Source organism: Fringilla coelebs (assembly GCF_963513975.1).
Source record: "Fringilla coelebs genome assembly, chromosome: Z".
Classification (NCBI taxonomy): domain Eukaryota; kingdom Metazoa; phylum Chordata; class Aves; order Passeriformes; family Fringillidae; genus Fringilla; species Fringilla coelebs.
Window position 1 is genome coordinate 55,470,153 of NC_140031.1, and position 16,815 is coordinate 55,486,967.

Here is a 16,815-nt window from a genome sequence, read left to right on the forward strand (position 1 = left end):
TTCCAACAGTTTGAATGGCATTGCCATCAAAACAACATCAGAATAAATCAATAATCAAATCAGATTCCTAGCCTCTGAGCCCATAATAAACAGTTCTGCCACGTTCACAGATAGTGGAAATTTGGTATATAACATAGAGAAGAAATCCTCAGAAATAATACATTAAGAACCTCAGAAATTCCCCTGTGGAAAGCTAAAATCAGTCTAGTAACACTGCGTCTTTTCTCATCCTGAGTCCTGAGCAAGGCTCCCAAATGAGCTGTTGTTGCGTGTAGTCTCCAGTGGCCAAAAGAAACTCTCATTTGAGGTGAAACACAAGTAAACAATACGTCTTTCCCTAGAAAAGTATTTCCTCTGACTGCATCTCCAGTCCTCATCTCCAGCCAGTCTGCTCGTAAGGTATCACAAAAGCTGCAACAACCTGAATTGGCTGTAACCCCTTAAAGAGTTAAATGAGATTACAAGGCACTGCAGTAGACCTCTATCTCCTGACAAAAGCTGAAAGTCTCCTTTCTGAAGAAGAGGCAGTAACACTAAAGCAGCACTTTTAGGCCAATGATTCTTTTCCCAGCTAGCAACTCAAAGTCTGAAAATGGATAGTCCTCTGAATATTGCTGCTCAAAAACCAGTGAATAAAACAAATGAGAAGCCCAAGATAGTTCACAAAATGTACCTTTATTTATTCATTGAAAAATAGCCCTGTACTGCAGCCCAAATATCCCCCACAGCACCAGCTGCCTGCAGGAAACTTGGCACACAGTTTGAAACATAGACGTTGTAGCTGGAAATATTAGCAAAAGGTGGGGAGGGGATAGAGGCAGTGTTAGTACTGAAATACAGTGTTAAGGCAACAGGTTATCCAGGCCACCCGAACCCACGGTGGTTAGCTTTAGCCACCCTCCCTTCCTCCCAAAGACCACAGACCTCTCATTTGAAGACTAAATTAGTAAATACATACATAGAAAGTGAAGCAATGTAAGAGTAGCTGATTTTCTGACAGAATTGGTTTTATATAATTAATTTTTATCCCCATAATGCTTAGGAGCTGCTTGATTCAGAAATTCTAGGATGGTTCATAGCACAGCCATTCATAAGATTTGTTACTGAAACTTGATTCCTTGAGCCAAGGGCAAATCTTTGCTGTAGTTGATTGTACTGAAAGAGAAACAACAATTTAGAGACCAGACTTAATCACTGAGACAGATTATGCAGTCCTACTTCCTATGTACAAACTGCTGATTCCTGTCACATCTAAACAAGATTTCTCTAAAGCAGTTTGCCTACTTAAAATCATGAACTAACTTTACTCCAGTTTTCAATATAGTAACCATGTACAGGAAAAGACCACATTTGCCATTAACTCTTCCTTTATGGAGGATCTTACTTCTCTTTATCTATTTAATCTCTTACTAGGAGAACATCCAGATAGAAAAATCAAGGTGGGATTTCTCATGTTCTTAAGTCCTTGCATGGAAAAAAACGATAGCACAGGTAAAGGCTATGGAAGTCAGCAGAGAATACCAATGCTCATCCACTACTGGCTGTCAGGAGATTTGTGGACAGATAACCAGCACGTAGCTGAATCATCTACCAGAGGCAATAGTGGTGCCCTCATGGTCCCCTCACTGTGGTTGCAACTCAGTGTACTTCCTGACAAGTTTCAGTAATTTTAAAGTTGAGTTTAATTAATTAATTAATTTTCAGTTGAGTTTAAGATCAATCAATGGTAGGAGAGAACCCCAAAACCACCTAATTTTTTTTTCCTTTGGAAAGTTTAAATGTCTTTATAAAAACCCTACAAATCTTCTTCTGCTATGAATGTGAAGAAAAGGTTATCTCACATTAAAGATAGTAGCCTTGTAGTCAAAGATTTATATGTTTTGAACTTTTGAAAGTCCATCTGTAATTTAAATTTATTTGGTCTGTCTTACCAAGTAGACCGCCTCATATAAAGTTTCCATGAATCACTTCCAGATTCTCTTCCCCCACCAGTGTGCTTTTCACCACCTGTAGCAAAAACATTATAAATTAAAACCTACTTTTGGACAGGGGAATCTGGACTAATTCCAGGAGGTAAGTACATTTTTATAAAAATACATGGGAAAAACTTTTCCTTCCCTTGTCCTGTACCTGAACTAAACTACCACCCCACACAACACACACAGCTAGCTCTCTCCTCATGCTTGATGGAAAAAAATATCTCCCTGGAGTTCAAAGTCTCATCGTGGTGGCACTGGAGGACCTTGTTTTAAAAGCATTTGTCTTAACACAAGACAAGAGTACAAGAATGTGGTGGTTCTTGTACTGTTTAAATGGTAAGGTTAATATTTCTTCCACTGCCTCAGTTCCTTTAGTATATAAAAAGAGAGAAATAAAGGCAAAAATTTTTATTTAAAGATTTTCTCACAAAAATGCTACATGCCATACATCTTATATAAACTTGCCAATATAAAAAAATTGCCCAAGATTATTTTACACAGTTTTCCACCGGGCCATATCTTCAAATACCTCCAGAATATATCTTGGAGTAACATCCCTTGGATGGAGGGGAGGAGAAGGAAATAACACATGGAATTTTTAAAAACCTAATACAGCCATTTTTGAAAGTTTAAATCTAACTACTGCTAGTTAATATCTGTTTTCTGCTAAAGCAGTATGATTCAAAATTAACTTTGATTTCATCACATTTAGTCATTTAAATGGACTGATTAAAACCTTGACAAAGCACAAGTAACTTACCAAAAGCACCTCCAATCTCAGCTCCACTGGTTGGGATGTTAACATTCACAATGCCACAGTCAGATCCCTTTGGCCTACAAACAAAGATAAGGCACAATTCCTCTTTAGGATCAGGAAAGGTTCCCTCCCTAAAATGAGGGCTGTGAAATGCTCAACTAGCATTACGCAGAGGTTTACAAAAGATATGAAAGACTGATCTTATGTACCTCAAGAAAGCATAAAAATAATTTAAACTGTACCCTAGCCAGCGGAAAATCCTTCCCAAATCCTTGGTAAAGATACTGCTGGAAAGACCTTGTTTTACTTCATTATTCCAGGCAAAAACCTCCTCTTCCTCCTAGAAGAAGCATGTGTCAATGGTTAAGCCATGACTATCCAAAGCAAAGCAGTTACAAAGAAGCTCTGTGAGAAAAAACCCAATATACCACATCCATAATGCAAATGTACAGAATGGCACCGGGTAAATTCACATGTACCACGTCAGCAATACCTCCACTGCTGCAGGAAACACAGTCTGCTTTTCAACAGATGTGAACAGTATCAACCATGAACACTAACAACAGGAGTCTGTTCTTGTACAGATTCTCATCGTAACTCCAGCTCTTCACATAAATGTAGCTACACAGTAAGTTGAACAGTGGAGCCACCACTTCTTGAAGCACTGGGACAAATGCACAGATGTGACACATGTCTGAGATCTCTCTCATGACTCTACTGTTACCATCCTTGACACTTGTTTCACCACTCTTATTTTACCTTAAATTTCAGCACATACAATATGGGGGCAAACGTCTCAGTGTGGACAATGGGTGCGTTATGAGGAAGGCCAGTCACAATGGTTGGTTCAACATAGTTCCCAGGGCGATTTATAACCTTCAAAATAAATAAAAAATAACCAAGTAAGTTCCAATCAGCATCCAGCTTAGTATTAGTGTAGGAAAGGAATCTTTCATGGTCTGACCACTACAGTTGAGAAATCAGAAACAGAAGGTCAAGTAAGATGAGTAACTTAAATTTTACTTATTTAAGTATTTAAAATATAGAAGCACAACTTATGTCCACTAAGGATATAATCAAACTGTAAAGTCTAGCAGCTGAAACTTCCTTTCTCCTACTTGTAAGCTACTTAGAATTTTAAAGTATATAGAAGTTGCCAATGAAAGACAAGAAGGCCCAGAACGATAAGTCAATGAGAATTAAACATCCTGTATGATGAAGATGTACAAGTGGTTGTCTTGTATCTCCAGTATTTCCTCAAGTTACATATTGTGAGGGACAGAACTGCAATTTTCCTTTATTACGTGTCTGACATTCACTGTTTACATTATTTTTTTTAATTTTCACTATCACTTGCAACTGGGGAGTGGTGTAAGAGTAGCTTCCAAGTAGAATTGCCTTTACCCTGAAGACAGGATTCCAATTCAAACAATTCTCAATCTGACTAACCCAATATCTTGTAGTGGCTGACAGGACAAGTTGAGGTACAAGGCCATCATGTTACTGTATTTTTTTTCCTAGAGCACAAAGTGTAGCAGGGAAAATAAAGGTTAAGTCACCTTTCCGCCACAGACCACAGAGCCACCTTGTTGTTTTGCTTGTTCTACTGCATCAAGGAACATTTTCACTGCTTCTTTGGTATGAAGAGGCCCATACAGAGTGTCAGCTAAAAAAAGATTCAGAAGCATAATTTCATCAAAACTCTGTATGTTTGCAAATATTCTTATCACAACACCTTAGAATTAACTGTTTAATGTGTCCAGGATGAGCAGTATTAGCCAGATTCTTCATCTTACTTTCAGAGTCTGTATTCTAAATGAAACCAGCTATTTCCACCCCCTGGTAAATTGCCAAACTCAGATAATTTGGATCTATAATCACTTTAATTTAACACACAATTTAAAAGAAAGAAACCAACAGCAACTTATTTCCTAAACCCATGAGATGGAAATAGCTACTTACAATCCCATGGATCACCGATGCGGACCTGGGCATAGGCCTTGGCAAGCTTTGCCACCACCTCATCATGGATGCTTTCATGGAGAAACTAAAACATGGTAAGAAAGTTGTAAGACAGCACAGCTTATGTAACTACTCCTGAAATACTACTGCACTTTGAAGGGGGCTGAATGAAGAATGGAAATACTGTTGTTCATATTCAGCAAATCCCAAAATTAAAAAGAGACAGAAACCGCACTAACACCAGAAAATGATGTAAAACCTTCACCATAAAGATTTAAAACATGCCAAGAAACAAAAACCTGTTTTAATTTTATCTCATCTCGGACCAGTGCTTTCTATATGGTCTGTAAACATTTCACTTTAGTGTTCTAGAACAAACACTCCAGAAATTTTATGGCTCCAGTTTGAGGAATCACTGCCCATCCAATACACCTGAATCAATTAACCCACATCCATTGTGCCCAATATTTACTGAATGAACCCAACTGTGACAACACAGACACTGACACTATAACACTGTTGAACTTGTTGAAAATGATTGGTTAAGAATTAATAACAAAGTAGGTAACACACACACCCTTGCTTTGCTGCAATATAAACAATGAACCAAAATTTGTAGCAGCCACAAGCAAAGCTCTGGCAATGAAAACAGAAATACAGAACTTTGCCAAGTACTATCTTCCTGACTTAAAGCATATTTAGAAATACATACAAAGAAACTGTTTGGAGCTAGAATTACACTGCAATGAAACTATGTTCTTATTTTCCCACCATACTTTTTTTGACAAAAATGTGTTTCAAGTATTATTTGTTGTTCTTCACAGTATTTGGAATTGTTAGGCATTTTCTGAGCCAATCTGGAATTAAGTTAAAATTCAGAGGTACCCAAACGAGATAATACACATTTACTCACCAGCCTTCTAGCAGTTGTGCACCTCTGACCTGCTGTTCCCACAGCAGCAAATAGAGCAGAAGGAATGACAAGGTTCAGATCTGCGTCTTCAAACACTTTAAAAAAATTAAAATGTAAGCATGTTACTGGAGTAAACAGGCAGTTCACAAGACTTAAGATGCTAAATAATATTAGAAACTGACAGGTTGGTCAAGAATCTTTGGGAAAAGTTGCACTAGCACAGCATGGTAAGATACAAAGAAACACCTTGAACTCCTACTGTTTCTCCACAGCTGGAATTAGACACATGCAATTGGACATAACTATAGGTTTGAACTACTGAAAAGAGCCTTTTGCAATAAAGTTTGCAAATAATTCCAGCTTCCTTTTAATTCTGGAAGCTACAAGTAATTTCTTGCTATTTCTCCACCTTGTCTGTCTCTCACTGAGAAGTTTATCAGCATAAAGTAGCAATCCTAAAGTGTATCCATGTGGCCTTGCAAAAAGCACAGCTAAAACACACAGGTGTACAGTAATATAAAATGTACAATGAGCTGAACAAATTCATCTGGATAGAAGACATTGAGATGTTTTATAAAGCTCAAAGGATCCCCAAAATATCACTCAGCTTAACCAGTCCCAAAAATCTCTTAAGCATCCAAGACCATTAAGAAGTTTGGAATGAAGTCCAGCCAAAAAATGATTATGTGATCATTCAAAGTCAATTCCAGAAAAAGCAGAACTTTAACATTAAAAAACCAAACAATTTTCAAAGCATAAAACAAGTTTAAACTGCTGCATAGGAAAAAAGGAGGACCTGCTCAAATGTGATTTTCAAAAGAACAGATGATGTAGAATCACGTTTGTACTTCAAAAGAGTATATATGTAAACAAGCACATTTGTCCAGAATATGAGAAAGGTGAAACAAAAGGCAACAGCACAGTAGGACAGCAATTTAGGTATTTATTGAGCTTATATATTCCTTCCAACATGTTGCTCAGCTTTACAGTATTTATGTTGCTTTTCTAGGAACTGGATCATACCCTAAGGTACTTAAACCTGAAAAATGTTCTACTGAAATAAATACCTTTATGCTTTTCTTTCAAGTATCATAAGTATCTTAGACTTTATATATATGTACTTATACTCAAAAATGCTAAAAGATTACATATAAAAGTGCAGTCAGGCATTTCCCAGGGAAATGGTGGAGTCATTATGGATGGAAGCACCCAGAAGATATGAGGATGTGGCACTTGAGGACATGATGAATATGCTGATGAATATGCTGGGTTAGGGGCTAAAGTCAACCTTAAAGGTCTTTCCCAACCTTAATGATTCTACAACTAAAACTATCCTAAAATCAAACTTATTTAGCTTAGCATGTTCCACAACCCACTACTGAAGCTTACTGCTTCTCTCATTCCATTCTCCTCTTCAACACTGATTACTTAAAAGACCTTGGAATCTCACTTTTTGTGTTAAAACACCGCTCCCTCCACAATACCAAAGACAGAAAAACCCCCCAACATTCTATTATTCTACATGAACTAGATGTACTTTTAAAAAAGCCCAGTGTGGGGGGGAAAAACAAATAAAAGAAACAGAAAAAAGTGACAATTAGCTATGAATATTTGCATACTAGCTTCTAAATATCATCTATGGAACTAAATTTCTATAGTGCATATTACCAATAATGGCATTGTTTCCTCCCAATTCCAGCAGGCTTCGACCTAATGAAAAACACAAGATTAGTCATGCCATGATCACATGTATTCATTGTCAATGAGACTACCTCTAAGAGCTAAGCTTCATGCAACATATTTTTAAGGATAAACAAAACATTTTAGAGATCACAGTCTAGCCAAAGCAGAGAATTACACCAAATACTACATCTATCACATGTCAGAAGATACCTGCACAGCAGTTATGGCCCAAAGAAGTTTAAAAAGATAGGCAAAAAATAGCACTGGAAAGAAAAAAATTAAACCAGGAAAAAGTTGCAGCATAAATAGTATTACATAGATAAAGAATAAGGTCCTACAAAGACCAAAATGCACACGAAATTTAACTAAGCTCATTTATTTCCCTGGCAACTGTTTATCCACAATCTGAGAAAAAAAAAAAATCACAACCTGTATCTGAGTGAATATTTGCTATCTGTTCTGGTTTCTGGGAGACTTTTTTACACTCGCATGAACTTCAAATGTATTAAAAAAAAAAATGTTTGCAAGGTGTTGTTCACAAACCAAGAAGTAAGAATCCAGCAGCTGAGAGTCTTGCCTGTACACTTTTAAATATTTGCAACAAAAACAGCACCTCAAAACTCATCACTATATTTATCAGGAGTAAAAGGTGAGGGGGAATGTATTCACATATTCTATTCACATTGGTAAAAGACCATAAGCTCTGGTTGTTCACCCTAACAATCTCCATACAATTAAACACTAATGGACACCACCACACCTCTCCCCAAATTAATTGTAGGACTATGGATTTGTGGATTAAAAACAAAACAAAACAAAAAACAAAACAAAACAAACAAACAAACTAAAAAGAGGTAACACAGCTGAGAACTGTGTTACTGTTATTTTAAAATCTTACAGGGCACTGCAACCTTCACCAAACACGGAAAGAAATAGAGAAGAACCCACACACTCACCAAATCTCTCCTGAACCATAAGTGCTACTTGTTTGCCCACTTTTGTGCTGCCAGTGAAGGACAAGAGGTCCATTCTCTCATCTCTCGCCATTGCTGTCCTGCACAATGGGACACAAAGCACTGTGTTCAGCAAAAGACATGCACACAGAAAAGCAGCTTGCACCTTCCACATACATCAGCTTCAACCAGGGAGAGCTTTAAAGCCAGAGCCATTTCTTTGAAACATCAGGCAACGGAGCAAACGGCAGGAAAGCTCCTCCTTAGCCAGAAAAAAGGAACAAGGCTGTTTCCATCCACCTTTTGAGGCCAAAAGAGAATCATCAGTAGTAATACTGACATTCAGTCTACAGTATACTGTGAGATTAGTCCAATTGTTATGATCCACAAGAAAACATGCAAATCTATTACTTTTTTTAATGTTTGCTAAATGTTTTACCTTCTCTTAAAATACTCTAAAGATATATCTGAATCTACATTTGTACTGGGGATTTCCTCATTGTAAAAATCAAACAAAGTGATTTGGCTTGTCCAAGCACAGGTATACATCTATGAGCAAGTGCAGAGTTCTGCACGAGCATGGAAAAGGGGAGTTATTCTCCTCCACAACTAATCTAAAAGGCACTATACATTGAAAACTCCCAAGAACATGGTAAGGGGAACCTAATATTAGCTGTACTTTGGGTGTAAGCATATGCAGAAGTGGAATATAAACTTAGTCATGCCTCTTCATTAAATATCCAATAAGTTCTTTGTTTGCATCTGATCTCACAACAGCAAGTAGACATATGTATTATATTTAATGCAGGGCCAGAGTTTCAGACCAGCTGATAAAAATTATGGCAACATGTGCATTCCTAGAGACTAGAATAATTTCACAAGAAGTACCTCAAAGAATATTTTTTTACCTCTTATAAAGGTTCAAAAAACACAAGAATTACTACCTACCCAATGTCTGCTCCACCACAAACCAGAGAGCAGATTGCTCCAGGCAACTTGTTATCCTCCAAGACTTTTGCAATTATCCTGGAATCAAAGAAGTAAAATTGCTAGAGATTTCTTACAAGTGCAAATGGGGAATGAACCATTAGAACCATCTGGGGGTTTTGGGGTAGTAGTGGTTTGGGGTAATTTTTCTCAGGAGTTAATATTAGATCTACAAGACTTAGTATTACCTACTTTAAGGAGCCTACTTTTATTTAGTATTTTAAAATAAGTGTTATTGTTAATTCACAATAAGTATTTAAAATGTTAATATAAAGTAACAACAAACCTAAAGGAAGTATCACTATGAAATTTACTCTTTGGAGAAATTCTCCTTTTTATTGCGATGAAGATCAAAGAACTCACTTTGTAACAGCAACACTAACAAGGGATGTTGTAGGAGCACCCTTCCTAGAAAAAGAAAAAAAATATTTACATTATCTTCCTATTCTTTTCAATTCTTTAAGAATTAGAAATAATTCAAATAAGCAATCTTTAGGGTCTCTGATCTATAGCATGCTTTGGTTAGGCTGGTACAAATTAAGGTAGGTATACAATTAAGGTATAATTTCAGGTACAAATTAAGGCAGAAACTCAAGCATTTCCTTCTGCAGCTGAGCATTCCAGACTTCTACTGAAATCCATGTGGACAACATCTAGACCAGACTTTAAAGTGAAGGAGGTAGATGAAAGCAAAGCAGGAGATAGGAGAGAAAGTAAAGCTACTTCTTTAGATATTTAGTCTTAGCTGTACCAACTTGGCATATATTAACTACCACTACTGCAAGCCCTCACCCTGGGTTCTTTATTCACAGGCCATTTGGCTAAGTCCTGGATGGATCTGTACCACAGTACCTCAAAAAGAGGTTATCAAAAAATTTAAAAAAGCTCTGACTAAAAATAAAGATAATTTAAGCTTACATTAGATAGAATCAAATATCCAGAAACACTTGACACTCAATACCAATTTCATGCCTGAGTTAATAGCTTTCCAATTTAAAAATACTGTTAGCAAGGTGGACAGCTAGATCTTACCAGAGGCAAGCATTTCCACATATCATTGCAATCGCGCTGTTCCACCCATAAACTGCCACAGGGAAGTTGAAGGCTGTGATGACTCCCACCAGCCCAACAGGATTCCACTGCTCTATAAGGGCATGGCCAGGTCCTGAAAGCAAAGCCACAACACAATGCAGTTTTCATCCATTTAATGTTTGGGGGTTTTCTAAAAAGGGAAAATATGTAAGCAAGAAACCTAGCATCACTCTTCAGTCCACCACAGCCCTAGCTTGCAAAGAGCTGTGTTATTTGTGTTCTGCAGCTTACCTGGATCAAGGTTAGCTAGATTCTGCACAAAGCTTATGATCTGACAACATAAAGTTTTATTACTTTAGCTATTCAGTTAACATAATGATGATTTGGGGTGATCAATAACTGACAAGGAGGTCTATCCTTTCGAATTACACTTCAAAACTGTCTACATACTTTTCTCTACCACCTTTCATCAATAAAGAAATCAAAAAGTATCTCATGCTTCAAAGAACAGAGAAAATGGATGGGCTGACCTTCTTATCTGTCTCTTCATTAGGGACTTCAATAGCTGGCACTACTGCCCACCACATCTATTCCTAAAGCTCCCTAAATAACATACAGAACAGAGATCTTGATGCACTACATGACCGCATATTTAAGTTACACCTCCATATCTTAATTTCTTTAAAGGAAAAAAAAAACCAAAAAACAACCAAACAACAAACAAAAAACTCCACAAACAAAACCAAAACAATAACACATACTTACTTTCTGAAGGCAAAATAGGTCCACCAATCATTCGGGACAAACCAACAGCATAGTCACAGACATCAACATATTCCTGCACTTCCCCAACACCCTCGACAAAAATCTTTCCCATTTCTAAAGAGACCTGGAAAAATTCAGAGTAAGGCAAACTTTTTTACAAAATTTCCTTGGATCCCTAATATATTTTGTCTCCCCTTAATCAGGTGTATCTACTCACCAGGTTAGATTTTAACACACACTTTTTCATTAGAAGAGATTCACCTCTTCCCCAGTTATTCAGAACTTACAGAAACAACACACTAGACAGCTGGAAAAGGGTCATATCCCAATACAATAGGAAAAAATAAGAAAAGGAAATTAATGGAGAAAAAGTAAAAAAAAAAACAAACTAATGAAAGGAGGGTCCAACACTAAAGAGGTTGATATGTTTTGATCAACATCAGCAGGCTTGGATTTATATCAGCAGGCTTGCCTACATTGTGGGCTAGGCAAAGAACAAGCTGAAAAAGAAGCTTTGCTCCAGCAAAACAGCCACTTACATTTTTAATAAGTAAACTACTCATTTTACAACATCTCAAAGCAAATTTGAGATATTTCATTCGCAGACACTGCTGAAAATGCTTATAACATGTTTAATATTTTAGTAACCTGGGATGTTTAGGATCAATCTATTGGTGTTTTTTTTTTCTGAAGTTGATTTTAAACTACATAATTCTCTTAAAATTATGTTAGATTTCCTCAGCTGAAATACATCAGTGAGAATAAGCTGGTTATTTGAAGATCTCATCATCCAAAAATTAGAAAATTTGGGAACTGAGAAATCACCTACTTCACTCAATTTTGTGGTCATGCTCTGACAGCTAAACGTGGACTTCATGCAGACATCACCTGCCACTTTACACTGGTGATTGTACTTTAAAAAGGCTGTTAAATGAGGAATCAGACTCAAATGATTTCCACAGTATTTTTCTCTCCATGTGAAAGTTAACATAAAGATGACTAACTGTATTTCTATGATGCTTGTGGTCATCTCAAGACAGAAGGAACAGTCCCTATCTGTGACCAAAAACAGAGGAGCATCAGTAGTGTGTCTGTAAGTGCAGCAGAAACACCTGGATACTTCACCAGGGCATGGCAAGGTGAGGCTGGAAATTTCCTACAGCATGCAAGAAATATGAGTTTCTATACAGTTCCTTAATACATATCCTAAAGCCAGGCGAAGTCCTAAAACCTGAATACCTACTGCACTTCTTTCATCCTAAAATTCATCCCTAATCCTAGCAGAGCTGAACACACATATTATTTGTTTGGGAAAACTAAGAAAATATGGCAAGAAGCCGAATGTTTTGGTCAAGGAATAGAGAACAAACTTCTGTCTGTCCACGCTCATCAGGGAAGCTCTACTGTTTTTGAATACAGAAGTACGTTGGCACTCTAATTCCACAACAGAAACTATGCTGAGGAGACAACATCAAGGGAAACAGCAGAACAAAGTTTTGAAGGTTAACAATATGGGCTTGACTACACATGGAGTTATTCACTGACTGCTGTTTCTGAACAGCAGCACAGACAGTCAAGCCTAGCAAAAAGAAAGTGGAAGTTCCCCACTTGACTCCTTTTCTTCCCTAGCAAGAAAAGGAGTAAAGCAAGAGTTTTAAAGGAGTGGTCCTTCAGCCTTTATGTCCTGCATGGCACTGCAAGATCATCTCATTAAGACCATCTCAACTTCTGAAGCCTCATATTTCCACAAGTCACTTGGCAAAATCCTGCAGATCACCAGAAAGAGCTCAAAGTTGAAAGCTCTGTATTAGAGGAGGGTCTTTTTCAAGATTATTTTAGTATGAGGAGGTGCCCTATCTGACAGACAGGAGGGAAAATAGCAGGGCAACAGTTGTACCACTCAACCCAGAGAGGCCCATAATAAATTTTCTTTTCCTATTATAAATTGTCAATTCACAGAATCACAGAATATCCTGAGCTCAAAGGGATCCACAGGGATCAAGTCCAGCTCCTGGCCCAGCACTCTCTCCAGGAATCACACAATGTGTCTAAGAGCATTGCCCAAATGCCTCTTGAACTCTGTCAGGCTTGGTGCTGTGACCACTTCCCTGGGGGAGCCTGTTCAGTGCCCAGCCACCCTCTGGGTGAAGAACCTTTTCTTAACAAGTAACCAAACTCTCAGCTGACACAGCTTCATGCCATTTCTATGCCTTATAATTTTTAATTTTTTTCTTCTTTTTAAAATTAAAACTTAATTAGGCAAGCTAATGGAACTAACAGCAACTACTTAACAATTACTAAGGTTAGTATTGCTGAGAGAACTTAGTATTACTGGAAAAAAACCAGTTTTGGCACACCCCTCACCCCTCATTCCCCATTCTCCCCCACAAAAACCGTAGGCTACTTCTGAAAATACCTTACCAAGCTTCCTAGAACTTTGATTTTTTGTCTCAGGGCATCACCAATCTGCCGCACTATTTCTCCACGTTTAGGTGCAGGGATCTAGTCAAAACAAAACAGAAGAATCTATGTGAGATTGAAAATCTGTAACTCCTGCTGTATATATACTGCTAGTTTTCTGTCCTTGTAGTAAGCAACCACTGATTGCTGTGCTTTTTTGTTTATCTTCCCAAGACACTGTTACTTTTTCCTTTTTATCATGTGCACTGCTTTACAAGAAACTGTTTTCTGTCTCGGAGACTGATAATAGTACAAGTATTTTGTCTGTTCAAAACTTCAGTTTCACTACATTTGCCAAAAGCATTCAGATTGCTAATTCTCTTACTTCTGTTCAACTACACCACCCCCAATGCAACCAATCAGCTGCACCTCAAGAAACAAGCATTTTTCATAAAAGTGAACTTATTGGTTTCTGAGCCTTGTAATGTACTTAATACCACACTTTCAAACTTTCTTTTAGTATGACATTTACTTTGTTAGCAGAAATTAAGACACATGGGAAACCTCAATCATTAAAATATTCAGCTCATACACCAATTCTTAATATTTTTTTAATGTGGTACCAGTATAGTAAATAATAATCAATAGCCAAGTTCAATTTGCAAGCCATATGCAAGCAGCTTTCTGTAAAAACAAGGCTGAGGAGAAATGCATAAACCATGCAAGAATATCTCTTTACAGGCAATATCTTTCAAATAAGCTCATTACAAACAACAAAATTCACAAATTTATAACAAACAGCTTTGAGGAAAAGCCTTCAAGAAACATTTGATGTGTTGATTCTCTATCTGTTGGACTGCTTTCAGATTATTTCCAAACATGTTATGAGTTACCAACATTATACTCACAAATTGTAACAAAAGACCACATACTAGCATATCCTGAGGAAGCTGTTTTGTTCATCCTAAACTTTGTTGTCTTCAGACAACGTAAACTACTTTGCTGGCTAAAACACAGAGTGCACATCGCTTTTTGAAATCCAGGTTTCAGTTTCTACCAAAGAAACAACAGGTAGCTGTAAGAACAAAGCCTGGCACAGAATGGGTGCTGGCTGGACACAGCAGGTAGAGCAGCATGGGGAACTACAGCTTGCTAAGGAAAAATAGCTAAGCTATTATATGCAACATAACACTAATGCTTTTGAATCACACAGCTGTTCTCTGAAATACCAAGACAGCAGGTGAACCAAAAACCCGCATGTTTATAACCAGCAGCCTTCCTCAAACCAGGAGAACACAAGATGAACACAAGTTACACCTCCAAATACTCCACAGAGCTCTCCCAGAAGAGGTGGCGACAGGAAGTTAAACATGCACAGGAATAGTTTACTTGCTACAAGGTTTCTGAGCTTCACCAGACCTGTTGGCAACAGCTCACAGGTACAAGCCTTGCTAAATCTGCCAGAGTTTCCAAAGCAAACATATCCCACAAGTCAATGTCCTCATCTTTGTACCCCAATGGTATCACACACAAACCATCTGGGTTCGTTTCTTGAGGTCTTCTTTGCAGGTTTTTGCTCTAGTGAACCACATGCAGTATGAACACATTTTTACACCTTCACCTTATGGGGCAATTTAATAGCCCGTCTCTGCCAGAGATCTGTAATAAAAGAGAAGTCCCCATTAACTTACATCAGCCCAGACCTTCCATGCCTCTTTAGCCTTCTTTACTGTTTCTTCATAATCCTCCAAATTACCCTAAGTGAAGAAGCACATCAAAGTTAGGAAAATCAAACCCCCAAAAGAAATGCCACAAAAATGCTTCTGCATCCAACTCAAGATGTTTTTATAGAGAGTACTTGCACTACAGGATTCCACTTTTATAGGATGCTTGTAACTTGACACAATTTGGATCCAATATTACAAGTTGTTTGAAGCCACTGTCAATGAAAAGCACACGTGGCGCCTAAATTAAAAAAACCAAAACACCAAAAACAAAACTCCAACCAAACAAACAAATTAAAAAAAAAAAAAAAGAAAAGGAAAAAAAACATGAGCAGAAATTTTCATTTGGGTGTTAGAGGAAGCTGCATATAGTATAACGGTTTTATATATGCTTGTATATATACATACATACATATATAAATATGTACTACTCCATCAGCATCAATGGGCATCAAGGGCTAATTGAGTCCTAATACACAAAAGGAGTAGATTACTACAACAGTGTTATTCTTACAGTAAAAATATTCACAAATATACTACTTGAATGTCACATTGCTCTCCTTCCTACTTCCTCCCAGGCCACTCATCCCTACTAAATAGGCACAACCTGCCCCTTTACTGCAACTTCCCTAGGAAGAAACGAAAAGGGAAGGGAGGAGCCCCCGCTCTTCCCAACAATGCTTGCAAGAGTGCGAGGCAGAGGGTTGGAGAGACAAGTTTAAAAAAAAAAAAAAAAGGGGGCAAACAGACTGTTTTTCTTCCCAGAAAAGCCACAGGCATATTGCCAGCAGTAGGCCTTGGCTGCGACGAGCTCCAGCGGCCGCACTGGACTGAACATCCCCTGGACCCTGACGTGGTATAGGCAGTTCGTGCCCTTCGCCACCCGGGTCGCGGGCAGGGGCAGCGCCCAAAGCAAGACCTCAGGACTCCTCGCTCCAGTGACAGGGCCCGCGGAGCTGCTCCCGCCCCGTGCCCGCCGCGCCGGTGCTGCCCCCGGCCGCGCTCACCTGCCGGACGCTGGCGATGGGCTCGTTGTTGGCGGGGCAGTACGTGGTCACCACCTAGAGCAGGACGGGAGCGGTGAGCGGCAGGGCCCCTTCACCCGGGGGACGGGGCGCGACCCCCGAGGCCCTGCCGACCCCCACCCCCGCGCCCCCCGCACCTGCCCGCGGCCGCCCCAGCGCCCGTTGTACACGCCCGGGTTCTCCTCCTGCAGCCCCAGCTCCCGCAGCCACGCGTAGCGCTCCTGGCTGATTAGCAGCGTGGACATGGCGGCGGCCGGCGGCGACCCTGCCCTCGGCAGCGGCAGCAGCGCAGCGAAGGCGCGGCGGAGCCCCAGCATGGCCGGCGGCCGCCAGCGCGGGGGGACGGGGCAATGGCGGCCGCGCCCCGCCCGCCCGCGGCCATTGGCGGCGCCGCACCCGCGCCCCCCGCCCCGCCCCGGCCGGCCCGGGCGCCGGCCCCGCTGGCCGGCCTGGCCGCGCCGGGCCCCCCTGACAGGGCCCCCCCGACCCTGCCTGACCGGGCCCCCCTGACCGGGCCCCCCTCACCCTGCCTGACCGGGCCCCCCTGTCCGGGCCCCCCCGACCGGGCCCCCCCGACCCTGCCTGACCGAGCCCCACTGACCCCGCCTAACCGGGGCCCCCGTCCGGGCCTCCCT

At 39.7% G+C, this 16,815-nt stretch overlaps 1 protein-coding gene across 1 annotated transcript; it reads right to left on the reverse strand.

The window, feature by feature from the left end:
* Positions 1-654: 654 nt before the first annotated feature.
* ALDH7A1 (aldehyde dehydrogenase 7 family member A1) lies at positions 655-16,522 on the reverse strand. The gene is made up of 18 exons (XM_084225071.1): positions 16,318-16,522; positions 16,163-16,216; positions 15,123-15,188; positions 13,453-13,533; positions 11,032-11,155; positions 10,267-10,399; positions 9,598-9,642; positions 9,196-9,273; positions 8,251-8,348; positions 7,280-7,321; positions 5,612-5,706; positions 4,699-4,783; positions 4,296-4,402; positions 3,496-3,612; positions 2,979-3,076; positions 2,740-2,813; positions 1,932-2,007; positions 655-1,155 (listed from the first exon to the last, which is right to left on the reverse strand). The coding sequence occupies exons 1-18, from the start codon at positions 16,495-16,497 to the stop codon at positions 1,101-1,103; spliced, it is 1,608 nt and encodes a 535-aa protein (XP_084081197.1). The 5' UTR covers positions 16,498-16,522; the 3' UTR covers positions 655-1,100.
* Positions 16,523-16,815: the final 293 nt, after the last annotated feature.